Raw genomic sequence first — 17,373 nt, 5'->3', positions numbered from 1 at the left:
AGGAAAGGCCTCAGAGCGATGTAGTCTGTAGTTTGCCGATCTCTTGACGTTTACAAAACTCTTCCACGTGAATGAACGCTAATGACTAGGGTACAAGTGGGTCTACAGATGTGTCGGTCCACTTCTACTACTCAACTAAAGCCAGGGTCAGACTACAGGAGCTTTTGGGCCTTTAGGGTCATTTAGCGTGTAAAAACAACGCCATTGTTGCTTTTTTTTGAGAAAGTGAGAAAGACGACTTACGGTGGAGGGAGGGGAGGAGGTGAACCCGAAGCGACGCGTCGTCGTGTGATATCTTACGAAAAGTTACTCCTCACGATCGTAGATAACATGACCCGTAACTACATGACGCAACATATGTGACACAAACAATGGTCTCCTGGCTGTTTGTTGGACCCATCTGAGTTCCTCAGATCGACTCCTCTGTACTTTAATTTTGAAATCCACGAAGGGGAATTGTGTGTTTTCCAGAGGGGTAAGTCATCAGTCTTTGCTTACAGAGAGCAGGAAGTGAACTTTAGAGGTTTCTTCTTTTTACTTTTTTCCACTCGAGGTGGTTTTGGAGGTGAGACATCTCATCCATCTGGATCATCAGTCGTCACAGTTTAGACCTCGTTAATTGTTTGTGTACCGAGGTGGTAAATGTTTATCTGCTTTCCCCTCCCCGGCCTCTAATTAAGCAGCAGCAGATGAAGCTGATGGAGAGGCAGCAGAGAGGTGACGAGCAGCTGATAAACAGCCAATCAGAGCCGCAGACCGAAGCCCGGGCCACGGGTCAGACTCGGACTATGAAGATATAGTGCAGTAGTGTCTGCCTGAGCAGAGAAGCCGCTCTCCCTCTGTGTGATACGGAAGTGTCTTAAAAGCTGCATTCTCTCTAGTGTCCACCAGGGGGCGACTCCTCTGGTTGTATAGAAGTCTAGTCTAAAATGACTCTACTTCTCTCTTGATTTATTCCCTCAGTAAACATTGTAAACATGAGTTTATGGTCTCAATCTCTAGTTTACAGTCTTCTTCAATACAGCATGATGTTCATTTAGTACATTATGCTCCATTTAGAGTCAAACACACCATAAAGAGGGGATGCTTTAGGGGCGGGGCTACTGTGACAGCTGGACGTTAATGAATTGATTAAAACTATATATTTATGAGCCGTTTTTAAAGATGTATGTCTTCTGTCGGAAAAATTGGTCTCGAGCCACAGCCATAAGTCAGAAAGCATTAAAAGATGTAAACTTTAATAGAATAATAGACTTAATGGAATTTAATATGCAAAAACGTAGTTTGAAGCTTCTGTCCTGTAACTTCACAGATCACCGGTTTGATTTCTCACAAAGTCCTCAGACCGATTGTTCAACCTTTGCCAGCTTCAGTGCAGACGAGCTGAACATGCAGAGCGACTGCTGACACTGAACTAAAGCTGATTATGGTTATTAGCTGAAAGTACAGGAGCTAACTGATGTCTGTGGGTTGCTTTAAATTACAGGTGTTTGGTTTCTCTGTTTACCTCGGGAGTTTATTTCACAAGGAGGATATCGGATACAGTGTTTGAGAAATAGGAACTCTTTAAATGTGGTCGTGTAGAAACAGTCGGAGGAAACTGTGTCTTTAAAGAGTCTATAACTTGATCTAACTTTAAACGACAACATACTTTTCTTTGTTCTCATGTTCTCCGGTTTGTGTTCAGAAGATGAAGAAGAAGAAAAAGACCACGGCAGGAAAACGGGAGAGGGTCGTGAATTGCAAATGCTGAGGCTGTTTGCTTCCCTCGGCTGTCAATCGTCATAATGCGAGAATAATAATAATGACGCCGACGGAGTCACGCTGTCAGGACTGCTCAGCTGAGTTTGCTTCAGCTCCACCAAAAGTCACATTTACTCCTGAAGAGATGTGAAGGCTGTTAATCCGGCTCAGAAGTTCATTGTCCACAGAGGACGCATCGTAATGAGACTGCTGATCCTGCTGGTTAAAAAAAAAACCTGAAAGTTTGAGTCCATTTTATTTAGGTTGTCACACATTCGCTTCACAATCTTTACTACAATCTATCGTTGGACCCCAGATGAGGAAAAACTCCACCAAAACACCTTCTAACAGGAAATACAACTTAAGGCCTTTACACACCAAGTGCATGATGGGTAAAAAAACAAGAACAAATACTCACACATTTCACATCTTAACTATTCATACTGGCAGCGATGCAAATTTGTCCCAGTTGCAGAACTTTTTCAATAAAAGGTTTGAATATTTTCATGCAGGCAGAGGACCAACTACCAGGACCAGGATCCTGTTGACCCAGAGCAGCATCTGGTAGTCTGTCTGAGGTACAGACTACCAGTGAGTTTCCTATTAGTGAAATGCTCTAAGTGAATCTGGTAAACAGTTACGCTGTGCATATGTGTGGGGCTTTTATTGTGAAAGGGAATGAAGTTTGTCGCCTCGGTTGGGACTACAGAGCCTCTGTTTTCGTATGTTTTCAATATGTCCGCTACGCACAACGTGATTGGTTCAGGCCTTTATCTGTCCTCGTTCTGAAAACACACAAAAGTAAAGGTCAGGAGTTAGTCGTTAGGGTTAAGCCTCCTGCAACCACGAATGTTTGTACAAAACTTTGGAGAAAAATGTATTTGTGTAAAAATCAATCCTATCCATGTATATTCACATTCATACCGTGGTATTGGCCGGTATCATTGTCATATATGTTCTTCATGTCACTGAGACGGGGAGTCTAGCATAGCGGCCTTGGAGCCCGGGTGAGGATAGAGGGGGGAGAACACAGATAAACAAGTAGGGCAAGATTTGTAATCAGACGAGTGTGGAAGGAGACTGTGGTTAATCACAACCCCCTCTGTTATGACTTGTCCGAGGTACACAGTGTACCTTCTCTAGGTTTCACTCTAGGTTCAGAGGAGGTGGAGGACATCTCCAAAAGGGGGGAATAAAGTCAAAGAAGCTGGGCATCGACGACGAGACAAGAACCACAACACGGTCCGTCCAGTAGATGCTGAGATTTTGACTAGGAAATATCTTAACATCTAAAGTTCATCTAAACGTGAAAACGTTGACCTGCTGGCGTTGCAATAGGTAAAGTCGGGATCACCAAAGTCCGTAGGATTCATCCTCTTGGGAGCATGAATGTTTGTTTTCAAGTTTGTCCTGATCCATCCAGTAGATGTTGAGATATTTCACCAGACTAGTGAAAACGTTGACCCCCTGGAGAGGTAATAGGTAAAGTCGGGGGATCACTAAAGTCAGTAGGGTTCATCCTCCTGGGAGCATGAATGTTTGTTTAAAATTGCATTGAGATATTTTGGTCTGGCTCAAATTGGTTGACCAATGGACAATTTCTGTCCATGCTCCAAGTTGACAAATATTTTTTTTTTTTTCCATCACTTTCTTTGCAAGTTTACATCATTTCTATACATTCAGTGTTTTGACGTCATTATGTGAAGTCTCTCTGCAGGATTCTTCTTTCTCACCTCTTCTCAAAAGCTGCAGATCCCGTCAGCTGATTTCTAACAACATGTGACGTCTCAGCTGATCATCAACCACGTCAATGCAACCAGCAGGCCGGAGGTCAAGTAGGTAAAATAATAACAACTAACCAAAAGATGGTGGCAGATGGAGAATGGAGCTCCAAAATATCACTCCACTAACTTGTAAGACTTTACAGATGGATGTTTTAACAGTATTACCACTCAACGGTAAAGTCACCTTGGAGACGTTAAATGTGATGGATTCATACATTTTCTGCATTAGTTGATTTTCATAGAAATAACAAATGACTGCCTGGAAGGAAAGAAATCTAAAAAGTGATGTTTTTGGGAGGAAGGAGTGAGGTGTGGGCGTGATTATTTGACATTATTTCAAAAAACGCCAAAGCCAAGAGTGGATGAATGTTCCTCCTGAATGGATCTGACGGTTTCCACTCAGTGTGTGGCGGTTCGTTGGCGCGCTCAAAGAGTCCGTCCTTTGAGGACCTGAGAACCACTAAAAGTTGACTAATTGTGATTTATTTTTTTCCTGGAAAAACTCTCTTTTTCTTTTATCCATTATGAAATCATCTGAGTCACTGTGTTTCATGTGCCAGGCAAAGGGTCATCAGAAGGTGATTTACAGAAGAGCAGAGTAAAGGAAAAGATTGCGAAATACTTAGTTATGGCTTTAGGAAAACTAGGAAAACTTTGTTTCCATACTTCCATTTCTTATGTTAAGCTGGGCTAACCACACGCTGACCTCAGCTCTGTACTTAACTCTGACTCTCAGAGAGAAAGAAAGACACTCTGAGTGTCTCCCCGAATGTTGAACCATTCCTTCAAAGCTGCTAATTTGCTATCTGGTTAAAATGAGGTCAGTGATTACATAACTGAAAATCTCCCGGCCATCACCTGCATATAAATACATATCTTTATTCACGATGCATAAACAAGAACAACGTGCAGCTCTGCAATCCTCCTGCAGCGGCAGATTAGCGATGAAACTCTAAAGCTGCTCTTTAGAGTCCAGTTGGCGAAGACCTTCATTTTCAATCAGCTGACTTCAACACTTTCCGTAATCCTCAGTTTACTCTGTTTTGACAGCTTCTTCTTCTTGAGTCACGAATCTCAACAGAAGCTTCTCCAAACGGTCCTTTGGCACTCGGCCGTCCCTCCCTTCCCCGTGGGACAAACGGAGACTATTGTTAAACCGTCTCGGTCACGTGACGCGTCCCGCCGCAGCTCGCTGTGACTCATTTGACCTGGACTCGCTGACGAAGAGCCGGCCGTGATGTCGTCCTCATCGCAGTCATTATCCCGAATTAAACAAAAGGCTGTAAACACAGCTGAGCTGTCGTCTTCGATTTTCGTTGATTTATTGATTGTTTTTCTGAGGATTTTGTAGAAGTGTAATGTTTATTTCTGTCGTGCTACTGGAGGAAATTAACTCCAGATCACTTTCTCTCTCTCTCTCTCTCTCTCTCTCTCTCTCTCTCTCTCTCTCTCTCTCTCTCTCTCTCTCTCTCAAACCAGTCAACTTACAGAAGTTGCTGGTTTGGTTTCAAACTTTTGAAAAATTGTTTTGCAGCAGATGATTCTGGATGATCGGCTTGTCTTTAGAGCCGAGCGCTAGGACCGACAACCATTCTCGATTGCACATACGGGCAATTTATAGTCAGCAATTAATCTAACCTTGTCTTTGGACTTTGGAGGAAGCTGGAGCACCCGGAGAAAACCCACGCAGACATGGGGAGAACATGCAAACTCTAAGTGCAGAACCCTTTTGATAAAGACAGTTCGGTTGCACGTAAACATGTAAGAATAAAAGAATAAAAAAACAGCTTCAAGCACAGAGTGGAAGGAGCTCACAGCGCTGATCCTTTGTGTAAGACGGAGCCACTTGATGTGGTCTGGACCCCCCCGATCAAAACTGATTCCGGGACGCCTGTTTTAAAATTGTATCCGAGGATAGATAACATTCCTCCCGTGAGAAAGTAAAGGTTGACAAGATTGAGCAACAGCAGCACATGATACAATCAGTTGGCAGACAACAGCTCTTACACGCAAACATATTATCTGAGTTGCAACACAAGAACTAGAGGTGTAATTGATAGGTTTCCATGCACAGTAAACAGTAGCCTGCTTTGTGTTTTTGTTGAACGATGGTACTGTTGTTGTTGTTGTTGTATCCCTAGAAACAACTGGAGGACGTGGATCAGCAGACAGTTGTGATGTACGATTAACAGACGTATGAGCTGGAGCTTTGAAATCAGAACATTGTGGAATTTTCTTCTTGCAAAAAAGCAAGCTGCAAACTTTAATTATTCTATTCTGTTCATTACATTTTATATTTATTTTGTCTTGTGTGCATTGGTCTTAAATTGTCAAATTTCCTTCTTTTTTTTGCTTTATCTGTTGTATTCCCAGTGGACACTTCTTCTGTCTTCTTTGTGGCCTGTAGTTCATCTGTGAAACACTTTGAGCTGCACTAACCTGGTGCTAATTAGACAAACTGTCTCATGAATGTGATTTTGAAGGGCTTTAATTTTGAAATGCTACATCAGAATGTCGTGGTTCTCACTTCAGGTCCGGCTAACATGCTAAAAAGTAAGTCTTGGCGTCTACAGTATCAGACACTTGATAACCAGACAGAGGCCCAGGAACATGATGATACAGAGACAGGAGAAATGGAGGGACAGGAGGAGCAGGATATCTCCCAGCAGGCTGTTCTCCCTGGGGTGAGGCAGGGGGAAGGCGGGGTGAGGCGGCGGCGACGGAGGAGGAGGGGGTGGAGCCTGGGGCATCTCGCAGTAAACGCCCGTCCAGCCCTGGTAGCACTGGCAGGTGAACTTGTGCTTCATGTCCAGGATGTCGTGGTTGTTGAGGTGGCCGCTGACGTGGAAGCGGGGGCCCCTGGGCGCCGGGTTGCGGTGGATGTGGAAGAAGCGCGGGTTCAGGTGCAGGTAAGCGCCCGAGTCCAGGCTCTTGCGGACGCACCTGCCGTTCTTCTTGCAAAGAGCTTTGCTGCACAGCTTGGCGGCGGAGGTGACGTTGATGACGTAGTGTCCCAGCGGACCGTCGATGTACTTCTTCACTGTCAGGCAGTTCCTCTGGAGGAGGCGGGAGACAGATGTCATTAGTAGGGAGGTTAAAGAACCTGAAAACGGTCCAGGCAACAAAAATACGTAGTTAGGTTGAGGCAAATATCATGAAATACTAAATAAAGTTTAGGCAACAAAACAGCTTACTTCAAGAGTCGGATGACCGACCAATGCAAAATGTTCAACTCCGAGTGAGAATGAGCTCATTTCCAATGTTTTCGTTGTGTCACAGTATGTTTGAATTCTTTCTCTTCAGTGATAATTACATTACAGATGCTTCTTCTTCTAGATTTACAGCCCTGTCTGCTGTAAACAGGATGTAAAACAATCCACAGACACCAACAGAAATCTAGATCACTTTCACACATAAATCAGAGGCTTTGTCTCACGGGTTCTTGACTGTCGGAGTTTGGTCAGAAAAAAACCCCAAAATCACTAGTTTTAGAAACATTTGGCTTGCGTTGTTTTATGCACAGTGACTGCATGGAATTAACTATTATAATATAGTGGTAATGCTCTATAATACCATGCATTCAGTTAAAGGCTGTTACTTTGATCTGAATTTAAAGATTTTAAAAACTCTGTGGTTTATATAAACACCAAGTTTTCACCACTTTTATCAGCTCTTACTCACCACTTTGAACAATTATTGTTATTTTTTGCTTATGGTTTACCGTTACCTGTGATCGTGCGTACTCTGATGATCCCCAGAGGACGACGCCTGACGCTCCCAAGACGGCGCTCTCCCCGATGGTGTGAACCAGATCGCTCTAAAAGACAAACAAACAAAAAAAAACTGAATCACAGAGGCCTTTGTATCCAAGTAAACACCTGAAAGTGCTTTTCTGCTTATTTGAAAAATAAAAAAGAATAATAAACTAAGTACTGAAAAACTCACCTCGGAAAGAACCACAAAGGTGTAGGCATAGAAAGGTCTGGAGTAGACAAACACTGGCAGTGTGGAGTCTGTGCGGGCGATGGATGCGATCCTCATGGCTTCCTTGACTCGGTAGTGGACGAACTTGACAGTGTTGGAGGAGGACTTGAGCTCGTAGTCCAGGTAGATGGACGGGAAGAGGGCCGTGCTCTCCTTCCAAAGCCACATCAGATGGTCGTTGCGCACGTGCTCGACGTTGGGGCATTCGCCTGTGTACCGCTGCGGGTGCTGCTTGTACCCGTAGTTGTAGCAGTCTGGGAACAGGTAAAACCCCCACAGCCCGTCGGGCCTGCGGCCCTCGGCCAGGGCCAAGGTCTGGTTCATGAAGGTCTGCCCGGCCCTCTCGAATCCTTCCTTCGCTTCCTTCTCCACTTTGCTCTCTGGCCAGTTCGGGTGAAGTTTCCGAATCTGTTCCTTGGACTTGTTGCGGTAGATGTCCTTGGCGCCCCAGTTTCGCACCCACTGAGGCCTCCAGTTCTCCCAGTCGATGACGCCCAGGCCTCTGAAGTCCTTGTGGGGGATTAGCTTGTCGATGTCTGCCCGGGCCTTGCTCAGGTGTTTGGAGATGCTCTGGTTCTGCGGCAGTCCACCGTTGATGGGGACCCCGGAGTTGGAGTAGTACGGGTAGTATCCCAAGTGGCTGTGGTAGAATATGGTGACGTTAGGTCCGCTTAGGGTTTCATTGAGGTTCGCTACAATGTCGAAAACGCTGAGGTCCAAGTCCACCTTGAATCGAAGGCGGCAGGACTCGGTCGGAGCGTTCCACACTACAACAAAAGGCCGGTGAGGGATCAGAGGCGCCCGGGCCGGCTTCATCTGGTCGCCCACAACTTGGAGCTTTTCTCCGACCCCAACCCACAAGGCCAGTGCCAGGAGACGGACCCCCATCAGCGCCATGCCCCCTGATTCCTCATGGAGCAATTAGTGGTCCTACAGGGGAAAAAAAGGAGAGAATTGACATGTTTGGAGAGACAATAAACACATTTTGAGCTTCAGTGAGCAGAGATAATCAGCCAGGCCTGTGAGAGGACACATGAGTGATGCTCCAAATACCACCACACAACAAAACACAAAAGCTCCCCTGTTCTCAGAGGGAGCAGGACTGGGATGAAAAGGATGCTGGTTCAAATCCCAAAAGCAGCAAGCAGACTGTGTGGATCGGGAAAGCAATCAGGAAAAGTTTTAACCACGCTTTCTCCACAGTCAGAAGGTCCTTCTGCAGGACCGACATAGATTCTTACTGATTGAATTTGTTAAAAACATCGGAGAGATAAAATGGTGCTTTGGTGAGGAACATTCTTGGAGAAATTCAGACTGTGGACGATATTTTCCAATATAGTAATAGACAGAAATACAGCCATGTCTTCACAGGTCAGTCGCACAAATAACTTTTAAATCGACATATGTCTTAAATTGTCATGAGAAAATGTTAACTGCTCCTAACAACTGCAGTCAGATTGCAATTACCCCAATTTCTGTCTGATGATCGGGTAATTGTTTGCAGCAGTTCTTCAAACCTTTCAGAATCAAGCAGTTATTTCTTAATTAATTGTTCTTTTATTTAGGAACTACAAAGCTGAAGAACCCATGCTGTTTACACATTCAGAGGAACCATGGTTAGTCTCTTTGTGGCTCTGTTTTTTATTTTCTTCTCTGTCATTCCTCTGAAACTGCTCCCTCCAGCTCCTTACATAAGAGCCCCATCTAATTGCTGATGGCGCCCCCTCATATGCAAGTAATTCATATTTCAGTTTTTTCCAAAGTCGGGTTAGGAGGGGGGGGCTGTGTGGAGACATCGTGACCCCACTCTTGGGAAACATGGCCACTGAGGTTGCCTCCAAGGACGCCACGGAAAATCTCCCATCATTCTTTCTTTGTAGCCAGAGCAGCAGAGCAGGAAACCACCGGTGGGCTGAGGCTTGCTTCTCCGATCATTTTCAACTTTTCATTCATGTGAGGAGGCGCTGGCCTGGAGCTGATGTTCTCTGCCGAGTTTAATGGCACGAGAACTTTATGATCGCATTAATCTCGGATGCAGATCAGTGAGCTCAAAGATGGAGGAGAAGACGGTTGGAAGACGGAGAGTTACGCTCACGAGTAAATTGTCAAAAATGTTTCCTTCCAAAACATCTTGAGAAGGCTGTAATTTATCAGAAAGTTTCCCTCATGTTCCGGCTGAGCTTGGGGAAAGCACTTCTACATGCCGTGTGTCTCGCAAAACCAGTTTCATAATCCTCCAGGCTGGATGGGTTTTCTGATGATGCCGATCCAAGACAAACAAGAGTGCGGTGAAGCCACTCAGGCTGTCCTCCAAACCACCGAAAGGTCTGGAAACACGGCAGCTCCAGACCACAAGAAAGACCCCCCAAACGCAGAGTCCAAACTGACACAGGAGATCCAGTTTGATGTTTTGTCTCACAGCGAAACGGCAAAAAAGCAGCTGAACTCAACTAATGGGATCCAGATGAGGACAAGGGGCTAAACTGTCGGTGGGATCCAACCCTCACGACTGTTAACCACGCTATACTGGTATGGCTCTGGAGATAGAGATGGCAGTCGGCCGCTCCACCACTTTGATCCAGACTGGAATCATATCTACTGGATGGATTGCAATGGTTTCAATTTTTCATCCAGCACCAACATCAGGGAGACATTTTTAAGTTGTTCAAATCTTTGGTTTATGATCAAAATACCTGCAACTATCTACTTCACACAATTAACTGGAACAGTGACCATGCTGAACGTTATGCCTGCTAAACATCCCCCTGGCAAGCATGTTAGCATGACTTTAGCCTTTAGCTTAAACCTCACAGAGCAGCCCGAAAAATACATGCCTCAGCTTTTTCACATGGTGGTGGCATGGGATGTCTTCAAATTACATGCCGGCACCACAGAAACAATGCATGGAATGGAAAGTCAATTTAGGATCTTTTCCGGATTCAACAGAAAAGAGTTTTATTCCCAGAACCCTCAGATCGGTATTGGAACCCCCCCCCCCCCCCCAAAAAAAAAAACTCCTTTAAGGGGTAGAAGAAAGGAAGAAACCTTAACTTTTCATCAAAGTCGGCATCAGATGGATCCTTCACACAGGATGCCAACGTTCATGTCTGTAGGCTATTTAACCTTCATGACAAACATCCTTTAATTATGTAAACTTATTGTTCCGTTAGCATTTAAGCTAATGAGGTAACTGACACATAGCACGCCTAATTGGTGAGCGGTCTTCTAAAAAATTCCTATTGTCCGAAAAATGTCCCATTTGTCCGACGGCCCGTTATCCCCAAAAACAAACTAATGTTCCAATGGCCGGTTACCAACAAACAGAAGCACAAGGCTAATGATTTTGCAGAATGACGTCATCTGACCTTCCGGATTTGTCTTCCTACTGGCGAAGGCGTGACCCACCACCCTGTCTTTTATTTGTTGCCTTCGTTGGATTGGTCTGTTGGGTTTAGGCATAAGGAGTGGAATTGGGTAAACATTAAGGGTAAGACAACTAAAGGCACTGGATTAGGGCGGCTCATTCTGCATAATAATTAGCCATGTGCTTCTGTTGCATTAAAATGTATTTTTGGATTAATGGGCCTTAGGAAAAACGTTGAATAACGGGCTGTTGGAAAAAGGTCTTCTTGGTCTAATGGGACATTTTTCAGACGATTGGGGCTTTGGAATAATGGCCCCAGAGCTAGCAAGCTGGTGTTAGCTGGATTGTAATCTACTGCGTCTTGGCAGCGGTGTGTGCAGATGTGTAGAGGTTGTATTCGGGGGTCTCGGGCTGGTCTGGATGGATCTGAGCGAGTGTGTTTGATTCAGGACCAGCTTGTACAGTGTAGTCTGGAAAATATGAAGCCAGCCTTGAATTAGCATTTAATGATCCAGCGTTAACGACTAACAACCAGAGACAGAGTTATTCAGCAACACCACACATCGTGGTGTGTGTGTGTGTGTGTGTGTGTGCGTGCGTGCGTGCGTGTGTGTGTGTGCGTGCGTGCATGTGTGTGTGTGTTTTAAGGGACTTTAAAACCACAGAAAGTCTGACTCAGACTGCTGATTCGACTCCCAACATGTACATTTTTTCATTATGTATGTGTGGGGTTGCAAATGTGTCTACAAGACAATTGTGTGTGTGTGTGTGTGTGTGTGTGTGTGTGTGTGTGTGTGTGTGTGTGTGTGTGTGTGTGTTAAAGAGATGGCTGTGCATTAAAGCCAGATTAAAGATATATTTTCCAGACTAGAGGTCTTCATTGACCCGATCCATTCTCGGTGGAACCTTGAAGACATTAAGTCCAGAATATAAACACTAGCTGAGAACCTGAGGAAGGCATGGGTCTTATTTACGAGTGATGTCATTGTGCTCTATTGTGGATGATGCAAAATAAAGACACAAATGTGCAAAACAATATGTGTAATACTTTCTTTACAAAATATAACTTAAGTGCATATTTTTCTGTGTTAAAAATATCCCTTCACATGCTCAGACACAAATATATTTGCATATCCAACTGAAAACGATAAATCTAATAATTCTAGGAGATTTAGTTTGAATTTAAATGACCCCATGTGTCACTCACATACATCCACAAATACAGATTAAAATGCATTGTTGCAACTAAACGTAGGACTTCTGTGCTCGTTGGCTCGTGGACACGTTGAACAAACTAGTTTATTTGAAGCCTTGATAACTGTCACACACTGATTACATCTGGTTCATTTCCAGGTTTCGGTGGTCTCGATTATGGTTCACGTGTGGTTTTCAGACCGCGGTCTCTCTGCTGCAGTTTCCAGATGTGATTTTATGGTTTTATTAACACCAGCGCTCAAAACACCTCACTGCAGTAATAACGACAAGCTGCGTTTTTCATTTTACAGATTAGTCATTAAGTCCATCTGTCCACCCGTCTGCTTTTTGTTTTTTTATTCTACCCCTCTGGAACAAACGTTACTGTCTAATTGGTTGACAAAAACGGTATTGAAGTGAATGAGAAAACCCCAAACTCTGCAAAGACAAAATCAATACAACTTTTACACATGATTTAAAGCAAAAGTAGATCATTTCACCTTTTCTCATGAGAATTTGAGTTTTGCTCTTTTTGAATCACAGTTTGGTTCTCAAAAGTTAATTAATTGAACCTTTTCTGACGTGCCTCTTTTTTTAGATATAACTGGATTGACTATTTGCTAAACCCCTCCTTCAAACAGCAATTGTCTAATCATAGCTTGGCAACCGTAACTAGTCACAGCAGGTGTGTCAAGATTTGGATATATCTACATGCTTAAATCAACCTTAAGTAAGTAAGAGGACGTAGTACAATGGGCAGCATGCAGAAAAGGTGACGTTGTATATCAAGCCACCATTAATAAAACGTAGGTGATAAAGACAAGTATTACGAGCAAGAATGTCCACTGAGGGTGAGTGGGAGGGGTCAAACCCAGGAGACCGCTAATCGTGTTAGGCTAGTTACTCTACGTTGTTGCGCTACGTTGTTGCGTTACGTTGTTGCGTTACGTTGTTGCGTTACGTTGTTGCGCTTCTAAGTTGTTGCGCTGTTACATTGTTGCGTTACGTTGTTACTTTACGTTGTTACTTTACTATATTAACAGAAGCCCTGATCTTTTCTGTAGCCTTAACCAAGTAGTTTTGTTGCCTCAACCTAACCAATCATTTTACAACGTTAACCATGTGGCATTGTGCGTTTTTGAAGGCCTGATATGAAGCTGATATGAAACATATTTATCAAGCGCTTTTTGGTTCAGAGACGGGAACATTCAACGTATCCTGTGGTTTACAGAAACGTACAATGCCAAAAGAATTTCTGGCGATTGGGTTGACTAAAATGGTGTTCACAGGGCTCTAATAATGTCATTTTACTTTTAATGACATTTTTGTTATCTATGACATCGTATTATAATATACAGGTTAACTAGTTCTCCCCCATAATACATGAACAATGCTGCTCCTTTATTTCCATATCTTGTGCATGGATCATTAAGGATGCAGATAAGCTTCAGCTTTGTAGCATATATCATATACTATATGTGCCTTTTGTGTGCATAATTGAGATCATTGTACAGAGTTCTCATTTTAAAAGGAATTAGCTGGAAAGTCAGCAGCGTTTTCAACCAACAATTAGCTTTTTCTAATGATCCTGTGACAAAAACTGTAACCAGATCTGCCTCTAATAGTTTGTTGCAAAAAACAAAAATAAGAGAAGATTAAGACAGTTTTATGATTTTAAGACAGCGTACCTTCCTGTCCCTGCCGACTGTTCCGAGGATCAAGGCCTCCTGTTGGATGATTTCTTCGTCTCTTTTGTTTAAAAACCTCAGAAACAGAAGTTGTCCATCTGATGAGCTGCTGAGTTGTCTCTGTCCCCCCTGTCGTCCCTCTCTCAGATCCCCTGGCTGCCCTCGGGGCAGAGATGACCCACTATTGTTGGTTTGGCCCCTCCTCATCTGTGCCCAACAGGACTCTCATTTACCGGACCAATCGGGAGACGAAGTTCTGGACGGTAAACACACTTGACCACCGTCTACTGTCTAGACCTACTGTGGACTACAATTACCTGGTTGTAATTTACAAATATATTTAATGGAGGCAAATAACTGTAGTAAATCGCTGAAAACACTATCTGTGGTGGACTTTCACAGCAACAAGGATGTGCCATGTGCTTTACTTCCAAAACAGATAACATTCTAAGTAACTCACACCACAGAATAGTCCAGTTTATATGCTGCAAACAAATAAACGAGGCAAAGAGTCTACAGCCATGCTAGCGGCTCATGAGACTGTTCTTAGCTACAGTAATGGAGCTAAATATCCTCTAAATATGACACGCAACCATTCAAAGGGTTTTCCAGGCGGCAAACTCCGGTTCGGAAAAGTGAAGCCGATGCGTCATTTGTTAAAGCTGCATTCTCTCTAGTGTCCACCAGGGGGCGACTCCTCTGGTTGTATAGAAGTCTAGTCTAAAATGACTCTACTTCTCTCTTGATTTATTCCCTCAGTAAACATTGTAAACATGAGTTTATGGTCTCAATCTCTAGTTTCAAGTCTTCTTCACTACAGCATGATGCTCATTTCCTCAGTCAAAATATGTTCACTTCTGTTCAAACAAGTTGGCGACGGCCAAAACGCCGAACTTGAGGCTTCAAAATGGTCGTCCACAAACCAATGGATAACGCCAAGACAACTAAATCCACTTCTTATATACAGCGTATGGGTTTTACATGCTCAGCAATGCTTTTTCCCCATGGTCAAATGTTCATCAACAGTTTATAGCTTATGTTACACGCTTTGAAAACGAAGTAAATTTGCGGACAGACAGTTTTCTTGACTTTAGACGCTGATATCTCCAGAATGGATTTTCCATTGACACTGCTTTTGAAACGTCCATCTCCCTTCGTTCTTTTGCAATTTGAACCGCAGAGATAGCCTCTACCAATCTCTAACAGTGACCCTGGGAACATAGGCATGAGCCCCAGCAAAAATGAGTCAAATGCTAACGCTAAGCATGTCAACATAGCCTTCTCACGATGACATGGTGATGTTTAGTAGCTTAGATATAAAGTTTGGACCAATTTTGGGACTCCCCAAAAATTTGATTTTAAAGACTTCCTGAGATCTCTCACTACCACATTCCAGAGACTCTTAACCAGGCACCAAAAGAAGGCTCTCAACATGTTTAATTATCTGGATTTTTCATAATTTATCTGTATTTATTCATTAAATGAAATTGTAAATATGAAGCTCAAAATGCTGCAACGCTACATTGCCATGAAAAAATAACATATGTTCTGCCAGGAACAGTAAAAAATGTTCTACTCTTTAAACGTCTCCACATTCAAATTTAAATAACCATCTGTTAAATATATAATATAATACATAACTCCCGAATTCCCTCCAGAGGATAGTTGTAGCTACGGCCCTGATCGCTGACGCTGTATAGTGACCCTGGGAAAGGTGTTGTGCTCCACCCGTCCGTCTTCCCTCCAGCTGAGAAAACATTATTATTATTATTACACAGAATGTCAGTACAGCCCGTCCTCTGCATCGGCACTGCAGAAATGTCCAGCATCATCAGTTTACGGCTGCACAAACAGAGACGCACTCGACACCAAAGTTGACTTTATCACCTGAACTTCAAGAGTCTTGAGGCTGCAAAATAAAATGTTCTGACACGAGCACATTTTGGGGATATTATCTGCCTCCAAGTCAGAATCACCATTCCGCCCTTTAAACTGCAACAATTTACTGTGAAGAGAAAAAGTGATGAATGCTAGAAAATTGGCAGTTACCAGAAATGATCTCAGATGACTCGTAGTTGAGAAGAACAATCTCTAAGTTAATTACCACACAGATAGCCTGGAAGGTTATATTTTTGCGGAAACACTTTGCTTCCTTGGGGCCTGGTGGTTCAGGGGTTAGAAACTGTGGCTGATTGGACCCCAGCAGCACTTTTTAGACTGGTCATTGTTCTGTCCGATACATTAGACTTGGACTCCTGTGTTGGTGGTACAGCAGACAGCTGTACCAACCATTGGTTTGTGGACTGACATTTTGAAGCCTTGAGTTTCGGCAGTTTGGGTCGTCGCCATCTTGGCTTTTTTGCAACCAGTGAACAGGAAGTGACCATATCTGGACTGAGGAGTGACGTAGAGACGCCGTATACGTCTCTGATAGAGACCTGTCAATCAGCGTGTAGCCCCGCCCCTAAATCATCCCCTGCTTTATGGTCTGTTTGACTCTAAATGGAGCATAATGTACTAAATGAACATCATGCTGTATTGAAGAAGACTGTAAACTAGAGATTGAGACCATAGACTCATGTTTACAATGTTTACTGAGGGAATAAATCAAGAGAGAAGTAGAGTCATTTTAGACTAGACTTCTATACAACCAGAGGAGTCGCCCCCTGGTGGTCATTATATGAACAAACTACACGGTGATGGCATGAGCGCGACAACACCGAGGCTGTGAAGGCCGTTTTGTAATCTTTTCTAGCAACCGTCTTTTTTTTAAAATTCCCAAAAAGTCTATTTCACTGCGTATTTTTTATTGTAGAACAAAACGTTAAAACCTTATAAGCTTGTGTTGACCCCAGACCTCATTCCAGCCGTCTAACCAAAAAAAAAACAGTCAAAAAACCCAACGACTTTGAGACGAGGGAATCGTGAGTGCTAAAAAAAACGCTGACTCGCTTCCAGTGTTTTAGGACTTTACGCAGACGTCTGTGGAGGTGAAGCAGCTCCTGTCCAGCTGCAGAAATACTGGAAAAAACGCTGAGCTGAGCGGCTGGATGTTAGTGCTGGAGGAAGACGGAGAAACGTGGTTTCCATAAAGCTTTGTCCTCATTATTGAACGAGCGAGCACGCAAAGCTCTTCAGACTTCAACACCCGCGATCGGCACTTTGACACACGCACGACTTCACATCTGACCTGTTCGATCCAAACACACTCTGGAGATGTTTGGTCATAATAAAAACACTGTAAATGAGCCTGAAATAACACACATAAGAGCTCCACTAATGGAATACTTTGTATGTATTGATCTGCTTTCGTCTTGCAGTCTGTATGCCCTTTAAACTACCCGTACCTTCTGTGTGCGTTCAGTGTTTTCAGCCACGTTTCGTTGGGCTCTAGAGGCGTGTTTGTGTGTGTTTTTTTTAATAACTCAACAATGGAGGGATTGTCATGAGGGTTATTTTGTACATTGAGGATCCTTGGAGGATGAATCTGCTGGAGACGACTACATGTTTGTCGGGATGAAGAGCCAGCCGTCGTGAATAATTCCGGGGATAATGGGGCACGTTTTCAGACGTTTCCTCCTCGAGGAACGTTCAGAGCGTCATTTGTAATCACAGA

General features: G+C 43.6%; 1 protein-coding gene across 1 annotated transcript; it reads right to left on the bottom strand.

Moving 5' to 3' along the window:
- Positions 1-6,094: 6,094 nt before the first annotated feature.
- On the bottom strand, positions 6,095-8,408 carry LOC137881480 (hyaluronidase-like). Its single transcript, XM_068723446.1, has 3 exons — positions 7,473-8,408; positions 7,255-7,344; positions 6,095-6,583 (listed from the first exon to the last, which is right to left on the bottom strand). Exons 1-3 carry the CDS (start codon positions 8,406-8,408, stop codon positions 6,095-6,097), a joined length of 1,515 nt encoding a protein of 504 aa, XP_068579547.1.
- Positions 8,409-17,373: the final 8,965 nt, after the last annotated feature.

This window comes from Cebidichthys violaceus, unplaced genomic scaffold, assembly GCF_023349555.1.
Source record: "Cebidichthys violaceus isolate CVI_PGR_0920_01 unplaced genomic scaffold, fCebVio1.0.p SCAF_3, whole genome shotgun sequence".
NCBI classification, from domain to species: domain Eukaryota; kingdom Metazoa; phylum Chordata; class Actinopteri; order Perciformes; family Stichaeidae; genus Cebidichthys; species Cebidichthys violaceus.
The sequence above is the reverse complement of the archived record's forward strand: the minus strand, read 5'-3'. Positions and strand labels throughout refer to the sequence as shown.